Raw genomic sequence first — 18,889 nt, 5'->3', positions numbered from 1 at the left:
GCAGATCCAACAGGCTTTATGTGTAAGATGAGTGAGTAGAAAGCATATTTTTTTTTTAGCAGAGGGAGAATCATCTCATTACATAGGTTTTTAATGACTCTCTATAGCCAAATTGATCTCACTTTAGTTAATGATTTCCCAGATGAGCTTACTTTCTCTGCTGTCTTTCATACTTCCCTCTAAATGCTGCACAATTGACTCTGGACCTCACCCCTCCAGCAAGGAATTTGAGGAAAGACTTGCTGATATCAAAAGCAAAAAACCTAAAAAGGATGGTTTATAATCTAGCTGACTTTGTCAGCCAAACCATTCTGACACTCATAAATATTTTTGTAAATGTTTACCCCATCATTGTCAAATTAATTCTGAAACAATTATTTCAGTAACCATGAACAGAGGGAATTTAGTAACTATCAACTGAATTAAACAACCTTTTTCTCAGGAACCTTGGTTCTGAGAATTCCTGAAAGTAAGAATTTAAAGTGAGTGGGATGTCCCCCCACTAACTGTCTTCTTAGCAAAAACAACTGAAAATTGGGCATAGCTGAGTTGTCACAACACAAGAACAGAATTAAAGAACTCTGGATGGGACAGGCAGATGGGTCTGAGTTTTTATCATTTGGATGTCATGGTCACCAAACCATTGAATAAAATTATTTTCGTGTGCTGTGGAGGAGAGATGAGTACCTTAGAGGCCACATGCTTCTGGCACTCTTAGGCAAAAGTCTGATGGGGACAGTAGGGCTATCTCTGGGATATGTTAGATTTCTAAAAAGGTCTGTCCCAAGCAAACATTTTAATTTCAAATGCTTTTGCAATTCTGCTTAGATCTTCCACCTCCTGCAACTCGAGAACGCCCACCAGGGTGCAAAACAGTATTTGTGGGTGGCCTGCCTGAAAATGGGACTGAGCAAATCATCGTGGAAGTGTTCGAACAGTGTGGAGAGATCATTGCTATTCGGAAGAGCAAAAAGAACTTTTGTCACATTCGCTTTGCTGAGGAGTACATGGTGGACAAAGCCCTCTATCTCTCTGGTAGGTGTTTAGTCATGAGCAGTGTGCCCACCGGGCACAACGCAGAGATTGGAGATCAGTGCATTTGTGGCAGATAACATTTGGGCTTAATGGTATCCCCTCTTGCCTTCAGAGATAGAAAATGAATGTTTTCACCCAACTTCTTCCTTTAAAGTTCTTTGATAGTTCTCAATTGTATCCGTTGTCCAAAACTCCTTACTTGTAACATCTGAAGGCCTTGATGATCTGTCTTACTTCTCAGTACCATCCATCTCCCAGTTCTTCCCTCACATACCATGTCCTAAGCACACTAAGCTAATTGTAGTTCTCACAATGTGCCATGGTGTCTTATGTCTTTTCCTCTGACTACAATTACCTTTTCCATCCCACCTCCCATGTATACATTCTCACACCCCAAAGTTCCAGCTCAAGCATAACCTCTTCTCGAAAGCTTTCTCTGACTTCTCTCCCCACCGTGCCCCAGGCTGTTCTGGGCAGACCCTCCTCAGCACTTCCCTAGCACCCAGTGTTTCCTGCTAGCATGACTCCTATAACACCATGCTAGAACTGTCTCTTTCTGTATCTGTCTTCCTGACCAGAGTATGAACTCCTTAAGGGAAGGGACCATGTTTTATTTAACTTCAAATCCCCACTATCTAGCACATAATCTGGCACAAAAGCAAATGCTCAGAAATAGCTATGGAAGTCAGTTAGTTATCAAATATTTATTGACAGCTAGGCAGAATGCTAGGTTGCTAAGGATACAGCAAAGACCAAGATAGACAAACTTCCTGCCATCAGGGATATTACATTCTGGAGATGGTATAATATATATGTAAAAAATAATTAATATCATGTACCAATAACTGCTATGAGGAAGATTAAAATAGCTAATGTGCCTAGCATTGTTAGGAAAGCAAGTCTTCCCTGTCATTTGAATTGAGATCTGAACAATATGAAGGGGATTGCCATGTGAACATCTGGGAGCTGAGCATTCCAAAATAAGAAAGAGCAAGTTAAAGGCCCTGAGATGAAATGGACTTGGCATGTTTAAGTGAAAGAGACAAGGTTAACATGACTGGAACATTGTAAATGAGAGAGAGGCAGTGAAGGGAAATGAAGTCTGAGAGGTAAGAAATACCAAACCATGTAGACCCTTATGATGTATAGTAATTAGTTTATTATTCTGGATGCAATGGGAAGTCATTGGAGGATTTTAAGTAGTAGAGTGACATAATCTGATATACATTTTAGAAATATCCCTTCTGTGTAAAGGACAGACTGAGGGCATGGGCAAAGGTAGTTACTAGAAGATAAGTCAGCCAACTGTAGCATTAGTCTAACCTAGAAGTGACAGAGTACAGATAGTAAGAACTACTTTGCCAAAAGTCTCTTATTCATGGTAAAAGTTCAAATTTGGGGAGACTGAGGCAAGGCATTACAATTGGAATGATTTCTGTTAAATACTATAAAGTGAAGCCCTTTGCTTTTGGGGTGGTTTCAAGATAAAGTTTCATGGTTGATCCTTTGCTTATTTTGAATTGGTATTGTTCTCTAAGAAGCAGTGGGCAAATAAGACTAAAGGCAGAAGACAGGGTAATCTGAAAGGGCATAGAACAATTAACAACTTCCTTGCCTAAGAGTAATTGTTTGGAGGAACTGGGTCCAAGTGCTAGACATTTTGGGGTGGCAGAATCTTCATTCATATAACAGGCGCTTGTTGGACATCTCCTTTGTGTAAGCTATTGTGCTGAATGTTGTGCAGAGAAGAAAATGAGTAAAACCTAGTTTTTTCCCTTAATGAAGTTAGGGTTAGTAGGCAGTCATACATTTATTTGTTAAAGAAACATTCAGCACTAGGCATTTCTCAAGACACCAATAAAACATACTCAGTGCTAATAACAAGACTGAAAATAATGAGGGCTGAAGTATGGACAAAGCGTTTGGGAAGTTCAGAGGAGAGAAGGGGATGGGGACAGGGAGAGAAAATGTCTAACTTTTGACCATGGGAGTATTGAAAAAGGTACCATTTGAACCAAGTCTTTGACAAAGAGAAAGCATTTGCATATGGACAGTGGGGCAGAGATACAGCAAAAGCAAAGGTACAAAAGTGGTAAGTTTTAGTGAACATTCAAGGAAACAAAGAGTAGTAGTTTGTGTACTGACTAGGCATGAAAGGAGAAGAGAAAACATGAGCTGTTAGCACACTTTGAAAGGTTTACTAGTTGGGTCTTTACACCTCGGGTAATAGGGAAATGATGAAGGAAATTTTGAACAAGATAATTGTTTCTGAAGGATTAATCTGACATCTCTGTATAAAAATGGATTACAGGAAAACAGAAAAAAAGTTGAAGGGAGATCAGTTAGATGCCTGTTGCAACAGGCAGAGAAAAGGTAATGTGTGTTTGAAGAAGTAGCCTAGTAACATGGGAAAGGAGAGGAGCATGCAGATGTAAAATATTCTTTTTTATTAATTTTTAAAAATTTTAATTACAGTTAGTTAACATACAGTATTATATTAGTTTTCGATGTACAATATAATGATTCAACAATTCCATACATCACCCAGTTATCATCACAAGTGCCCTCCTTAATCCCCATCACCTATTTCACCCATCCCCCCACCCATCTCACCTCTGGTAAACATTAGTTTGTTCTCTATAGTAAAGAGTCTCTTTCTTGGTTTGTATCTCTTTTTTTCCCCTTTGCCCATTATTTTGTTTCTTAAATTCCACTTATGAGTGAAATTATATGGTATTTGTCTTTTTCTAATTGACTTATTTTGCTTAGCATAATACTCTCTAGCCCCATCCATGTCATTGCAAATGGCAGTATTTCATTCTTTTTTATGACTGAATAATACTCCATTGTGTATATATACTACCTCTCCTTTATCCATTCATCTATCAGTGGACACTTGGGCTGCTTCCATAATTTGGCTATTGAGATGTAGAAGACTCTTGTTACATTTGCTAAGTGCTGTAAAATCTAAATGCTAAAGATTTGACAGCACTTAGGAATGATAATAGAGCATTCCACTATAGACTATTTTAATAAAAACTTAAAGGTCTTAAAAAAAACTCTGAACAGCTGTACATAAAAGATGGCTTGCTGCTCAGGAGGTATCCATCTAAACATCATTGAAATCTCTCGGCAACAACTGCCTCCTGGAAGCATTCTCAAGGCTGCCAGAGGAAAGGGGATTGCAATCAATGATGTGAAAATAGCTAAATTTTGCCCTTTAAATTTTAACTTGCTCCCTGAAAGCTCATAAGTGCTAGAAATCTCCTGAATTGCTTGGCTGTTCTCCCACATTATAAAAGGAAGAGGTTAAAACAAACAAAAATCCTTTAGAAAAGGGGCTACATTTCTACATTCTGTAGAAATAACCACTTTTTTTCTATTGGAGTTTGAGCATCTTTGGGAGCTGCCAGTGTGCACGGTGCACCAACCTCATAGCATCACGGTATATGTCATGTGTTCACACCAAGCTTTTGTATCATCCTCTCATTTGATCCTATCCATGATCCTGGAAAAATAGCCAAGGTAATCATTAATAACCAATTTTCTGATGGCTCAGATGATCAAATAAGATGACTGAGTGTGAAAGTGCATTGTCAGTTGTAAAGGGCCCTAGCAGAATGTGCTTATTTGGAATGCATTTATTCTTCTTTTGAAAAATAATGTGTAGCAGTTTGAATGTTAATGGGCATTATTCTTTATAACAGCTTTATTGAAGTATAATAATTGACATACAATGAATTTCACATATTTCAAAACTACAATTTGGTATTATTGACACAGACATACATCTGTGAAACCATCACAACAATCAAAATAACGGACATGTCCACTTCTCCCAAAAGCTTCCTTCATACCCCATTTGTGATCCCTTCCTCCTACCCCTCCCCTCTTCTCTCCCCAGGCAACTACCGGTCTATTGTCTGTCAGATTAGTGTGCATTTTCTAGAATTTCATATAAATGGAATCATATATTATGTATACTCTTCCTTGGTATAGATTCAAATTTCCATTTGGTATCATTTTCCTGTGCTTGAATTTTCTTTAACATTTGTTATGGTGCGAGTCTGCTCCTGATGTATGTATCAACAATAATTTATTCTACCTTTCTTTTTGAAAGATATGTTGTCTGGATGTAGAACTCTAGGTGGACAGTTTTTTTTTTCCTTATGTTACTTCATTTTTTTCTTGCTTGTATTGTTCTCAATAAGAAATATGATGTTATCTTTTTGTTTCTCTGCACATAATGTGTCATGTCTGTGGCAGCTTTTAAGATATTCTCTTTATTATTGATGTTGAGAAATTTGATTATTATGTGCCTGGTATAATATCCTTCATGTTTCTTGTGCATGAGTTTCATTGAAATTCTTAGACCTCTGAGTTTTCATTAAATTTGGAAAGTTTTCTACCCTTATTTCTTCAAATATTTTTTTCTATTCCCTCACCTCTCTCCAGTCAAGGTCCCAGTTGTGCTGTATTAGGCCCCTTGAAGTTGTTCCAAGCTTACTACTACTCTGTTCATTTTCTTACAGTCCTTTTTCTCTGTATTTCATGTCGAATAGCTTATATTGCTGTGTCTTCAAGTTCATTAATCTTTTCTTCTGCAGTGTCTAATTTGCCATTGCTTCTATTCAGTGAATTTTTTTCAACTCAGACACTGTACTTTAAATCTCTAGAAATTTGACTTTTTTGTCTTTTGTGTTTCTAATTAATATGGTTAAACTTTAACTTCTTCAGCATATGAAATCCAATTATAATAGTTATTTTTGTATCCTTGTATATTAATTATATTATGTGTATCACCTCTGGGTCTGTTTTGATTGGATGAGTTTTTAAATGTTTCTTATGATTTTCCTCATTTTTTGAATATTGGATAATTTTTTATTGGACACCAAACATTGTGAATTTTACCATACTGGGTGCCAGATATTTTTCATTCCTATAAATATTCTTGAACTTTGTTCTGGGATGCAATTAAGTAACTTGGAAAATCTTTTATCCTTTTAGGTCTTGTTTTTTTAAGTTTTGTTCAGCAACACCAAAGCAGGATTTAGTCTAGGGCTCATTTTTCTCCACTAACTAAGACAAACCCCTTCTGACTACTCTACTCAATAATCTATGAATTATTCATTTTTTTCTGCTCTGGCTGGTGGAGAGAGGAACTTTTCCCAGCCCTGTGTAGGCTCCAGGGATTGTTACCTCTAATACATGGGTAGTTTACACACACACACACACACATGCACGTGCGCGCGCACACACACACACACACACACACACACACACATATCAGTATGCAGCTAAAGAATAGTGGAGGACCCTCTGCAGATCTCTGAAGTTGTTTCTCTGTATAGCTTTCTTCTTTCTAGTACTCTGCCATACAAACTCTGTCTTCCGTAGTCTCCCTGGATTCCTAGTTCAATTTCCTCAACTCAAGGAGATCACCATACTTTGACTGAGTTCCCCTCCCTGTGCTGAGAATTCCAAGTAGGCCCCATGCTACAAACTCAGAGCCTGACGCAAGGCTCGAACCCATGAACCATGAGATCATGACCTGTAAGGCTCATTCATAATACCATTACCCATTGACCCTTCCTCTTACCTCTGAGGTAAGGTGGCAGATGGAGGAATAGAACTCCTGTGAGCAAGATTGACCCAACCCATAGAATAATAAACTGTTATCAGAAATGAAACTACAATCCAAGTCTTTTGATGGTTCACCTTGCTAGTTAGTAGTGGGAAGAGAATTATGTGGTCACTTTAAACTGCTGCATCTATATCTGAAACACTGAACTTGGAAAAGTACTTACCGTTGCTCACCCACTGAGCTGCTCTTGTACCCCTCTCCCTCCCTCTGTGCATTTAGGTTACCGCATTCGCCTGGGATCTAGCACTGACAAGAAGGACACAGGCCGGCTCCACGTTGATTTTGCACAGGCTCGAGATGACCTGTATGAGTGGGAATGCAAACAGCGCATGCTAGCAAGGGAGGAGCGCCACCGTAGAAGGATGGAAGAAGAAAGATTGCGCCCACCATCCCCACCCCCAGTGGTCCACTATTCAGATCACGAATGCAGCATTGTTGCTGAAAAACTAAAAGGTATAGAAAGCACTTGAGCTTTGTGATTAAAAGAACTCTTTCCTTTGGGGAAACTTAATAAATACATTTGTACCATTGGCAGTTATCCTTTGAATTTCCCGCTAACGGGTTCTAAGCATTTCTTATGTTGTAGTCTTCCAGATAGAGAGCTGTACCCAGTAACTGAAGAACTAGAAAATTTGTCCCTCACACCTGTGTCTCTGCTCCTCCACTGTCTCAAGGGATGGCGATTTTCTCTCCACACATAAAATGACTAGGATGAAACACGTTTTTCCTGCCTTTGTGCATCAGAGAATTTTAGCTGTGATTCATGACTTGGGACCTGTAAGCATCCCATTTCATTGTAGATAACAAGTTAGTTTTGAATTCTAAATCAGAACAATATAACTCGATGTAACCCTGGAAAACTCTGGTAAAATTCCCTTTTTACAGATGAGAAAATGGAGGCCCAGAGAGTGGTCACAGTGTACATTCTTAGATGACTCAAAGACTTAGCTACCACAACCAAAAGAGGACTTCTTTAATCACTTAAAATGGCCAACTTATTTCACATGGGGACCATGGAGACTTTGAGACATGCTAAATAGGACAATTCTCCCTTTAGTTTTTATTCCTGTTACCCTGCTTGACTCTCAGAGCCATTATTCTAATTTAACATTAATCATCCTGTCTGGTCTCCTGTGTTAGTAGTTCAAATCCAGTCTCCCTCATTCTCCAAGTTTGGCTGATTTTATTGGATGAATGCTGGTGTCCCATTGATCTTATTGATGATACCAACCCAGCTCTAATGGCATGAATTTTCCCTGCTTCTTGTGCTCTGGACTCAGCAAGATGTTGCTAATTCCACTTTCCAAATAGGTCTCACTCACCAAACTTGTTTGCAACATATAGCCTCAGGGATTCACACATTTATGAAATCCTTTGTTTGGATTGATTTTGTCTTCACATAAGAAAAAAGAAGATATATACAGCATACAGACACAGAAATAATGATACATTTTGAAAAGTTAGAAAGGCTGAAAGCATTTTTTTTTAAAAGTCATGTTTATATAACACCAAACAAGTCAGTCTGAATTTGTTTTAAAGAATGAGTTTGCTGATTGTGTAGAGTTCATGCAGAAAATGAGCATCAAACATAAGACTGTATGCAAGTAATGAAATAAAAACCTGCTCTCAAGGGGAGGCTCACCTCTCATTATATGTCTGCACTGAAAAATGGCAAGAGGCAAGAAATTCAGATTGCAGTGAGAGCTATTTCCACTGGATATGAGGGTTCCTGGCCAGAGAGGCATGTGGAGCCCCAGAACAGGCCTTCAATGGGATGCTAATGGATTCTCTCTCTCAGGAGCCTTTAACAACAGAATATACTAAGTGTCTATCTCAGGAAGCTGGACCAGAAGCTTTGGATAAGCTGTACTATTATTTTAACATCAGAGAATAACTCCTGACTAGCTGCAGAAATCTACTTGGAGGGTTCCTCAGGCAAGAGAATCAGGATGTGGAGAAATGTAGAAATAGAATGAATTACGTCAAAATAGATTGGCTGGAACTGAGTGAAAAGCCTGGGGCTGTGGATTGAATGCAGGAGTGATGCTATAAAAGGTCAAAAATGTAAGTGTTTATACCTAAAGAACTACCCATTTAACTCTTTCTTAAAGCTCCTACCAACACTGTAATTTCATGGATCCAGGACAAAGTAACTATCAAATTCAAGTTAAACTCAAGACACAAGTTTACTTTTCTTTATTAAAAAAACAGGATTGTAGAATTCTGAAGTTCTCTCATTGCTAATTTGCATATTACACACAGGGAACACACATACAGAGAGGTTAAGAAATTTGCAACATGTGAAAACTATATCAGTAAAGAACACTTTAAAAAAGAAACAATTCTCTTTCTTAAAATTCTTCAGAAGCTACAACCAATCTGACCACTTTTTGAGTCTTTTGTTCTTTCGGTTGGCCTACCTGTCTGCTGCCCATGTGCACACATATGCATGCACAGCTCCTTATTCAGCAGTTCATTTAACAACCACTTCCAAAATGCCATGGTGGCCTCCTTGCCAGCATGTTGGGTAGATAGAGACGTAGTTACTTTTAATGATTTGAAAAATCTCTTTTTTTTTTTCAGATGATTCCAAATTCTCAGAGGCTGTACAGACCTTGCTCACCTGGATTGAACGAGGAGAAGTGAACCGCCGCAGTGCCAACAACTTCTACTCTATGATCCAGTCAGCCAACAGCCATGTTCGCCGCCTAGTGAATGAGAAAGCTGCCCATGAGAAAGACATGGAAGAAGCGAAGGAGAAATTTAAGCAGGCCCTTTCTGGAATTCTCATTCAATGTGAGTGGAAGTCAGAGTTCTGTGGAAGGGTGAAAGGGCACTTCACTTAGGCACCATTTTCTCCACACGGAGCCAGGCCTACAATGCCATCCTGTGTCAAAGGACAAGGATCTCTTCTTCACTGCCTTGTGTTCTCCTTCTGTTGCCCAATGCCTGAGCTCCAGTTTAATGGGATTCATGTGGACACCTCCTATGTTCATTTTTTCTGGCGTATCTCCATCGGCTCCTTAGAAACACTGACAGCTAGGCCACAATCACATGCTTTTATTCTTGCTTGTTCTCAAAGTAAGTTATAAGCAGCTCCAGACCTCAGTGGAAAGTTGGGTATTTCATCGCTAAAGTTAGAATACAGCATCAGCATTTGTAAGCTTCTCTGCTTCAGATTCACATCGTTATCATATGTTTTTCAGGTACTACATTTCAGTGAAAGTGTAATTATGTTTCCCAGGGTGATTGAATAAAAGTCAAATTTGCTACTTCTACTTGTTGTTGTTGTTGTTTCTTCTTCTTCTTGTTCTTGTTCTTCTTCTTTGTCGTCTTCTCCTCCTCCTTCTCCTCCTCCTTCTCCTTCTTCTTCTTCTTCTTCTTCTTCTTCTTCTTCTTCTTCTTCTTCGTTGTCGTCTTCTTCTTCTTCGCTGGATGTTATTGACACTGGGTGGGATGGGAAGCCACCAAAATGGCCATTTTCAAAAAGAAGTACTACTCCAAACCTTTCCGTGGCCCATTAAATGAGACAGATCAGAAAAATTCCCAAGTGATATTTTTAGTTCAACATACTATAAAATTATGCACTCACATCTTTTGAGTGACGAACTCTATTCACCTTAAGAATAAGGGTATAGTTTTATGATTTGGCTTTTAATTTTTTTAATGTTTATTTATTTCTGAGAGAGAGACAGACAGAGTGTGGGTGGGGTGGGGTAGGGTAGAGAGAGAGGGAGACACAGAATCTGAAGCAGGCTCCAGGCTCTGAGCTGCCTGGCCAGAGCCTGACGCGGGGCTCAAACCCACAAACCGTGAGATCATGACCTGAGCTGTAGTCAGACACTTAACCAACTGAGCCACCCAGGCGTCCCATGATTTGGCTTTTAAACAATTAAGGCCCACTCTTTTCATATTTGATTTCCCATACTTGACTCATACATAATTAGGATTAAGGAAGAGTTCTTTCATTTTCCATTTTTGTTTTGAAAATATATATGGACATAGAATCTAGGCAGAGAAAGGCACATGTTTTTAGGATTTCAAAATAAATAGAAAAAAAAGAGCAGCAAGCAATCATGGGATTATAAATCCTTAAATCATTAGTACACAGGGCGTAAACTGGGCTGTAAAGAAAAAAATAACACCTCTGGATTTTCTTACTGTGAATACCCACCCAGGAAGAGGCTCTTTTCCTTCTTTTCCTTTCCCCCCCAAAAAAAGTCATATCTAAGGTTCCCTTCTGTTGAAATGTTTAGGAAAAAGCACCAGAATATTTGTATACATTTCTCTGTTTGACATTTTAAGAGCCTCTGAAAAATGCTCTTTAGGACTGCACTTACACAGTATTCTCCCATAAAACTTATATTTCTCCAGTCAACAAGCCTATCTAGGTAGACTTAAAATAGATTCCATTCATCTTAGGTTCTGATTTGATGCCTCTGGTTAAACATACCTCAGAATAATAAAAATATGGATTCTGCTGAAGTGAAGTATGCAGGCTCCTTTTGGGAGGCTAGTTTATGAAAGAAGCCAGTAGTCAAAAGGAGCTGTTACAGTTCTCCACTCTCTGCCATTCTGGGCTAGGCCATTAGTACTAAATCACATTCACTTCAACTCTTGCCTCTCCTGCCTGAATGAATACAGACTGCCTGTATTAAAACTTTAGTCACTGGAGTGCCTGGGTGGCTCAGTCAGTTAAGCGTCCTACTTCAGCTCAGGTCATGATCCCATGCTTCACAGGTTTGAGCCCCGCATTGAGCTCTGAGCTGACAGCTCAGAGCCTGGAGCCTGCTTCAGATTCTGTGACTCCCTCTCTCTCTTCCCCTCCCCTGCTTGCACTCTGTCTCTCTGTCTCCCAAAAATAAATAAACACTAAAAAAAATTAAAAGAAAAACTTTAGTCACCATTTCACCCAAACCTTCTGGAGTTCCCCTTTTTCATTCTGTATACTGATATCTCTGCCTTTGAGTCTTCCTTAAGATCACGATACCCCAACACACGTAACGTTTTCTGAGCACAACCATAGCCTAGTGGTGTGATACAAGAAGATACAACAAAGCTGATGCTTCTCTTATTTCTTTTCTCCTCTCTTTTGCCATCCCTGAATGATACTCGGGCCTGATTCAACTGCTGATCTGACGCTACAGTTGAGCAGATAGTAGCTGTGTACCATTCTGCCTCCAAACAAAAGGCATGGGACCATTTCACAAAAGCCCAGCGTAAAAACATCAGCGTTTGGTGCAAACAAGCTGAGGTTGGTAACTTTTTACTCTGGTAGCCCCTCAGGGGGACAGTTTATTTCTTTAACAAGTTATTGATTTGGAGTTTAGTCAGAATTAAATAGTGCCAAGCTCCCATGGTCACAACAAGGCTCTAATGAAACGCTGAGATATGCTCTATAGCCTGTCACTGTGACCAGACCACATGCTGCCAAAAGGGTAATAAATGTGCACGTGTTGTCTTGAATGCATTCCGCTGGATAGAAACCTTAGTAGTGAAAATGTAGCAGTGATCATTGTAAGTTTATTTGTCTAAGCTAGCTAGTCTCTGGTACACCAATAATTACTGACCTGTGCGTCTAGTGTTAGTAACATTAGGGCTGTCTTATATTTATTAGAGCATCTTGACAGTTGAGGCTTGAAGCTGCCTAGTGTTACATTGGAACATTGAAATTTCTGACCTTCTTTTATCAAATCCACTCAGCCATCTTTATAGGTGGCAGCTTTAAAGGTAACAGAGGGCTCTGATTTCAGATTAAGGTTGACATGCAGCTATCCTCTTGTGCTCAAATGACTTTTCACATAGAATATGTCTTATGTGATTAGGTTGCTATTCTGAGTCCAAGATTAAAAACCAAGATGGGAGGTTTGTTTTCATGGATCTGCCTTTGGCATGGTGTTACCTATACTTCAAGTTCTTCTGTTCCTATGGGCAGCTTCCTTACCCAGCCCTGACACTTTTGATCTGTGTATGCAGCAACCTTTTCAACTTTGTTTCTGAGTCCTCTTTGCTAGTGTGGTACCAGTCCCATTATATCTATCAGTGCACGTTCTCATATTCCTTAACGTTTATGTAGCATTTGTAAGGCATTTACATTTTATAAAGCGCTTTCACGACAGTTGCCTCACCTATGTGAGCCTCCCAGTAGATGTGGTGCAATGGAAAGTACACTGGACCTGATGTCAGAGAATCTGGGTCTTAGCTATGACACATTGCAGCTGTGTGACTTTGACCAGGTTAGTCAGCTTCTCAGTCTCTATTTCTTCACCTGTAAGTCAGAGATAATAAGGAAGCCAGTCTTGCAGGATTAAATGAGATAAAAGATGTGTAGAGTTTGAAAATGTAAATGCTATATAAATGGGAAATAGTATTTTTTCTGTTTATCATTAACAACTCTATAAGGGAGAATAAGTAGGTATGATTGCCATGTTTTATATGTGAGGAAACTGAGACACAGAAATGTTAAGTGATATACACAAAATTACACAGCTAGTATGTGATCAATTCAAGACTAGAAATTCTTCTTCTCACTTGGAACATTAGTATAAACTGCCTTGCACTCTTGAATGAGTCATTTCATCTTTGTGGACCTCAATTTCCTAACCTATAAAATGAAGATATAAATCTATTATTTCCATCTTTCATGAGAAAAATGACATAGTTTGTGTGGCAACAATTTGAAAACTATGAAGAGCATTTAGAGGAAAATATGCCAAACCCTGTTCATAAACTGATAGTTTCTGAGCCATCAGTTCTGGCTCAGGAAAGGGATCTGGGAGTCACTGGGGAGAAACCCCTGAAGACATCAGGGCAGTGGATAAGTAGAGTCATACAAAGCTAGTAACACTTTAATTGTTTTTAAAAAGAGAATTAGGAACAAAAAAGGGATCTGTTGTCTTACAGTAGCACAAAATGATTTTAGAATCCTAGGGCTACTCAAAGTTGTCGAGCCTCAAACAAACAAAATTCAGCAGATGGTCTTTGCCCTCAGAGAGCTAGAAGGGTAACGAAAGTGTTCAAGGGGGAGGAGTGGAGTTTAGTACCCAAAATTTAAAATATCCAAATTCTTTAGTTTGAATAGTTCAGAAGAATAAAGGTTGAGGGAAAATGCTCAATATGTCTTATAATTATAGAAAAGCTGTATTAATAAAAAAAAAAGCTGTATTAAGTCTCTACCTTTTCTTCAATGTATATACACATGTATCTATTCTCAGGGTTGGAAGAAGCTGTCTGAACTGCCCCACCCGTTGCAGACAGCCCTGCCAATACAATATTATCTTTTCATAGGAGGAATGGAGTCTCTGATTTGAGCACTGATTTGTTCAGACCACAACCCTCCTGTAAATGGGTTTGCAATAAGATATTTCCATTAATATTATTCATCAAGGCTCTTTGTAGTTATATCAAGCCTACCTATCTGGTGGGTATATACTTGAGTTTAATTACCTTCTCAGTAAAGATAGCCAGTAAGCTGGAAAGTTCTCTGGGCCTGTAGAGAATGAGAGCTATACACCCTATCACCTAATATTGTAGCACAGCTTCCTTGGTAGACTGACAAGGATAAAGTACATAGCTAGCATGACTTGCCAAGAGCTACATGTTTTACGATGTATTTTATAGACTTGTGGAAACCCAGAAAAATGCTTCCTGCCTATTGGATTGGACTAAATTAAGGTCCACCTGGAATACCTCAATCTTGATAAGTGAAACTACTGAGAGTGGAACATAGCTTATGACCTTCCTCAGGCATTGCATTTCCTAAACCTGAAAAGACCTCTTCTACTTTACATTGGTACCTCTTTAAATCATGGCTTTTTTTAACTTCTGCATATTTTAACTTGATAATAGGAAACTGTGAGAACTGAAAAGAGGTGTCCTGTAGAAAGTGACAACCATCCTCTTAAATTTGAGCTCTCTCTTAGCACCCCACTGAGAATCAGAGCATCTCAGTGACTTAAATAAACTAGACTGGCTTTTTCTTGGCCTGTGGATCAAAGCTACAACTCCTAAGTCATAGGTTTCATCAAGGTGGAAGCTTCTGACATTGAGCCTTTTTTACCAGTTGCCTTTGGAAATGACCTAGCCGGTAACCTCCTCATGTCACAAAGTACCTGCTCCTGTCTTAATTGTCATCCTACCACCAGCCAACAATGTCTTACTAGAGAGAGGTTATGGAGTAAGAAGAAAAAGTCCACACCTTCAGGGAGCTTAGGCACTCACCTTAATAGCATATGCTGGGCATACTAGTTTGCTAATGAGTCTTTTTCATTGGTTTACTTTCCTGATTTGGATGTGTGTAAGGCTCCTGCAGATACAATTGGAAAGGGTAATAAGAGAAGGTTAAAGTCCCTTTCTTAACCAAAAGTTAGTGTCTGCAGTGACTTCACTGACAGTTCTGTGTATTGTAGGAACTCTTTTTCTACAGAGCCATTTAAAACCTGCATGTTTCTCTCACTAAGAAGATTGCCTAGATTAGAAGCTAAACCTTGGATGATATCTAGAAACTAGAGCCATAGCAGTAGGCACTAGAATATACTCCCTTACATCCTCCCCAATATGAGATTTTATACCATCAGGCCAGAGAAAAAAGGACTTGATGATTGCTAACATTCTTATAAAATTAAATACTGTGATTGGTAAAATAATTTTCTCTGTAGATTTCCAAGCCTACCATTCCAACCTCTGAAGAACTGTTTGTAAACAGATGGTTAAGTCATCTGCATACCCTTGTTTTAGTACCCATGTGTACTAACACTAGCTATTAGCTTTCAGCCACAAGAACACCTACTAACACAATTTGAATCAACCTAATTTTTATTTCCATGTGTATCATACAATAGGCATTGATTAACAACCTGTGTTTGTGCTTTGCTTCATTGAATTGAATGATATCTCAGATTCAAATTTCTACATAAGTGTAGAGGCTATCTGTTCCTTTCCATTCCTTCACTTGACCCCTTCCTCACCAAGTATCCTGTTAATGTTGAAAGTCTGGGTAAGTACAATTTTGTTACACAATTAATAAGGAACTTGCTTTACTGAGACTCATGTTCTTATCATAAATCATAAGTAAGATGAATTTAAGTTCATATAACTTTTTGTGAAACTATATAGATACTTAATGTGCAATGACTGTGATTTGCTTACTTTATGATAAATTTAAAATGTCATCTGGTACAAAGGAGATTCTTTCCATGTATTTTCCTCTGTCTCTGGTTTCAGTTTGATTTTATGTAAAAGTGTCTTCTCCATTGTGGAGCAGCGTGTGACTTTCTAAGTTACTTTTAAAACAGACTCGAAGCCATTGTAATGCATTTTTAGAAACCATTAACAATTTGCTGTTTAAATGAAAAATATCACAGGTCGACTGTGGGCAGGAGAATGGTATATAGAAAGTTTATGAGTGCTGTCTTACCTTTTTCGATATAGTCTATCAGTGACATGGCCCAGTCAATTTCAGGTAGAGATTTACAAATGAAAACTTCTGGAAAATGTCTTTGCATGCCATTACCACTCTTTTGGTTTCAGCACTGGATTCAAATGTCAGGATGGGAAAGGGGGCAAATCTGGGAGGTATCTACTTCCCTTGCTGCCTCCACTTCAGTGGCTCAGAGCCCTCCTCCTACCTGCACCTATGAGCCAAGCTAGGTAGAGTGCCTTCCTTAGTCCTTCACTCCAAAGGCATTTGTTAGGGTTTGCTTCCCAAACTAGAGCTTTCTTGACCCAACAAGAAATAAAGAAAACAGGTATCTTTGATATCAAGTGCTTTAATGATAAGGCTTTCAAAGAATTAAAAACCTACTTGCTTTATTTAGGGGTACTGCCATTTACCAAATGCTCCCCAAAAGTTTACTTTACTATGGTATCCTATAACCTCTGATGTTCTCTTTGCCTTTATCTCATTCATGTGACTTTGTATTGGGATATTTACAGAAGAGTAATGATACAGGGCTTAGTTTCTTTGTAGTTAAGGGGGATTGCCTAGTGGTTAGAAGGCTCTAAGCTCTATCACTTTGCATGCCTTACTGAACAACTGAGAGCAAGCTTCCCCTTAGTTTTTCTTTCCCTCATTTCACTATCAGCTAAAGGAACTGGTAACTCTTGTTCCTGAAGTATTTTCAGGCATTGAGGTAAAAGTCACCCATAGGTCTTTTTATTTCTGGAGATTTGTTGAAGATGTGAAAGACCTCTAGATAAGCTGCATCACTTAGTTATTGAACTTTTTATACTTCTAAGAAAAGATTATGCTTTCTTGCCCAGCTGGAAGCAGAAAGATGTTTTGTGGGTGCTGAGCAGCTATTGGGCATGTCTTAGCTCTCAGTTAGATCTCCCTGCCCTGGGACATTTCCCTAGAAGGAACACAATTTACTCTTCTGAGAAACACAATAACTTTCCCAGAGTCAGATGACATGTTTGTGAATTGAGAGATGGTCTCTGCTTACACCCACTGACAGGCTACATTTTTGTTAGGCAATGAGGAGAACCACAACTTTTCCTGATGCAGCAAGTTGTACAATATTCGAATTTGCCAGTGTCAGACCTCATTATAATCACCTTTCCAGTAACAGTTCTTTGATGATAACTGAAACCCAGACTCCCAAGACAGAATGAATTCTTAGAAATGAACAATTCCTTTATTCTCTATGCAATGAGTTTTAATAAGATGTAGCAAATCTCTCTCTTGACACAGCCCTTTAAAGTTCATTTTTCTCAAGCAAGTCATTATTTTCTTCTATTTTAAGCAAGGCCCCTGTAGCACCTGAGAGATGCTATGTTGGTATTTCTATTTTCTATTACTTCTATTTTTCTACCAGTGATAATACTGAAGAGCTTACATTTTTAAAAGGTACTTTTATTTATCTTTGGTGAAAACCTATCTTGATATAGAAATTATTATTTTTCCTGGTACAAGAATAAAAAAGGAGGATATTAGTTGAGATAGTGATTAACAATAGCATTAATTATTAAGAAACCCATTTGAAATATTTATAATCCACTAAATGGAGGCAATTTTCACCAGACAGCTTTGGATATTTCCTGTATTATGGCCCAATTGGGGCTAAACTAGGTAAGGAATTTTCAGCACAATGCTGAGAAGCCTCTGACAGGCATTTAGTGGTCTCTAAATGATTTCAAGCTGTTTGAAAATGTACAGTTTTCATGCTTACTTTTTGTAAGTGACTTTTCCAATGTGATCTCCATCATTTCCAAAGTTCTTCATACCTTCCTGAAGATCTGTGTTTACATCTGGAAGCACTTCCCTTCAGCCTGAAGAACTTTCTTCTGCATTTCTTATAGTGCAAGTCTTTGGATGACAAATTCTTGGCATTTACATTTTTCTGAAAATAGATTTAATTCATCTCCATTCTTGAAAGAATTTTTCTCTGCATACAGAATTCTGAATAAACAGATATTTTTATTTCTTCATGCACTTTAAAGATCTTGTTCCCCTGATTTCTGGCCTATATTGTTTCTGAAAGAAAACAAAGTGTTCAAATTGTTTCCTTGTATATAATGTATTAGGTTTTTTTTTCTGTCTACTTTTAAGTTTCTCTATTCTTCCACTTTTACTGAGAATATAATTGATATACAGTACTGTATAAGTTTAAGGTGCACAACATTATGATTTGACCTATATAGATTGCGAAATGATTATCACCATGAGTTTAGCTAACTAAAGAGTTAAAAGAGTTTCTGTTTCTGTTTACTTTCCAGCAATTTGACTATGGTGTTCTTAGACAGATCTTTTTCACACATATCTGTCTTGGGGTTCATTGAGCTCTTTGAATATATAGATTAATGTCTTTCATCAAATTTGAGACATCTTCAAATATTTTTTTCTTCAAGTATTTTGAAACATTCAATCTCTTCTCTCTGTGATTCCAGTTAGTTTCTGTCTGTCCTTCAGATTGGATAAATTTGAATTGTTCTCTCTTTAAGTACTCTCTTTGTTTTGCCGTCTCTATTCTAGACTTAGGCTCATCCAGTTACTTTTATTTCGGATACTGTATTTTTCCGGTTTAGAATTTTAAAGTTTCTGTTTCTCTGCCAAGATTTCCTGTCTTTTCATTCATTATTATCATATTTCCTTTCCATCACTGAGATAGTTATAATAGCTGCTTTAACTCCTTATCTGCTAACTGCCCTATCTGGTTCAAGTTTGATCCCTGTTGATTGTCTTTTATCTTGAAAATGGGTCATCTCATCCCA

The 18,889-nt window shown here is 38.3% G+C and overlaps 1 protein-coding gene across 1 annotated transcript in view; it reads left to right on the top strand.

The window, feature by feature from the left end:
• The window catches only part of ENOX2 (ecto-NOX disulfide-thiol exchanger 2), a 63,805-nt gene that overhangs the window by 19,779 nt on the left and 25,137 nt on the right, over positions 1–18,889 (top strand). The window contains exons 3-6 of the mRNA XM_032592121.1: positions 829–1,035; positions 6,899–7,132; positions 9,263–9,475; positions 11,827–11,933. Coding sequence (XP_032448012.1) covers positions 829–1,035; positions 6,899–7,132; positions 9,263–9,475; positions 11,827–11,933 — 761 coding nt within the window. The remainder of the gene's footprint in view (positions 1–828; positions 1,036–6,898; positions 7,133–9,262; positions 9,476–11,826; positions 11,934–18,889) is intronic.

This window comes from Lynx canadensis, chromosome X (assembly GCF_007474595.2).
Source record: "Lynx canadensis isolate LIC74 chromosome X, mLynCan4.pri.v2, whole genome shotgun sequence".
In the NCBI taxonomy this organism is placed as follows: domain Eukaryota; kingdom Metazoa; phylum Chordata; class Mammalia; order Carnivora; family Felidae; genus Lynx; species Lynx canadensis.
The sequence above is the reverse complement of the archived record's forward strand: the minus strand, read 5'-3'. Positions and strand labels throughout refer to the sequence as shown.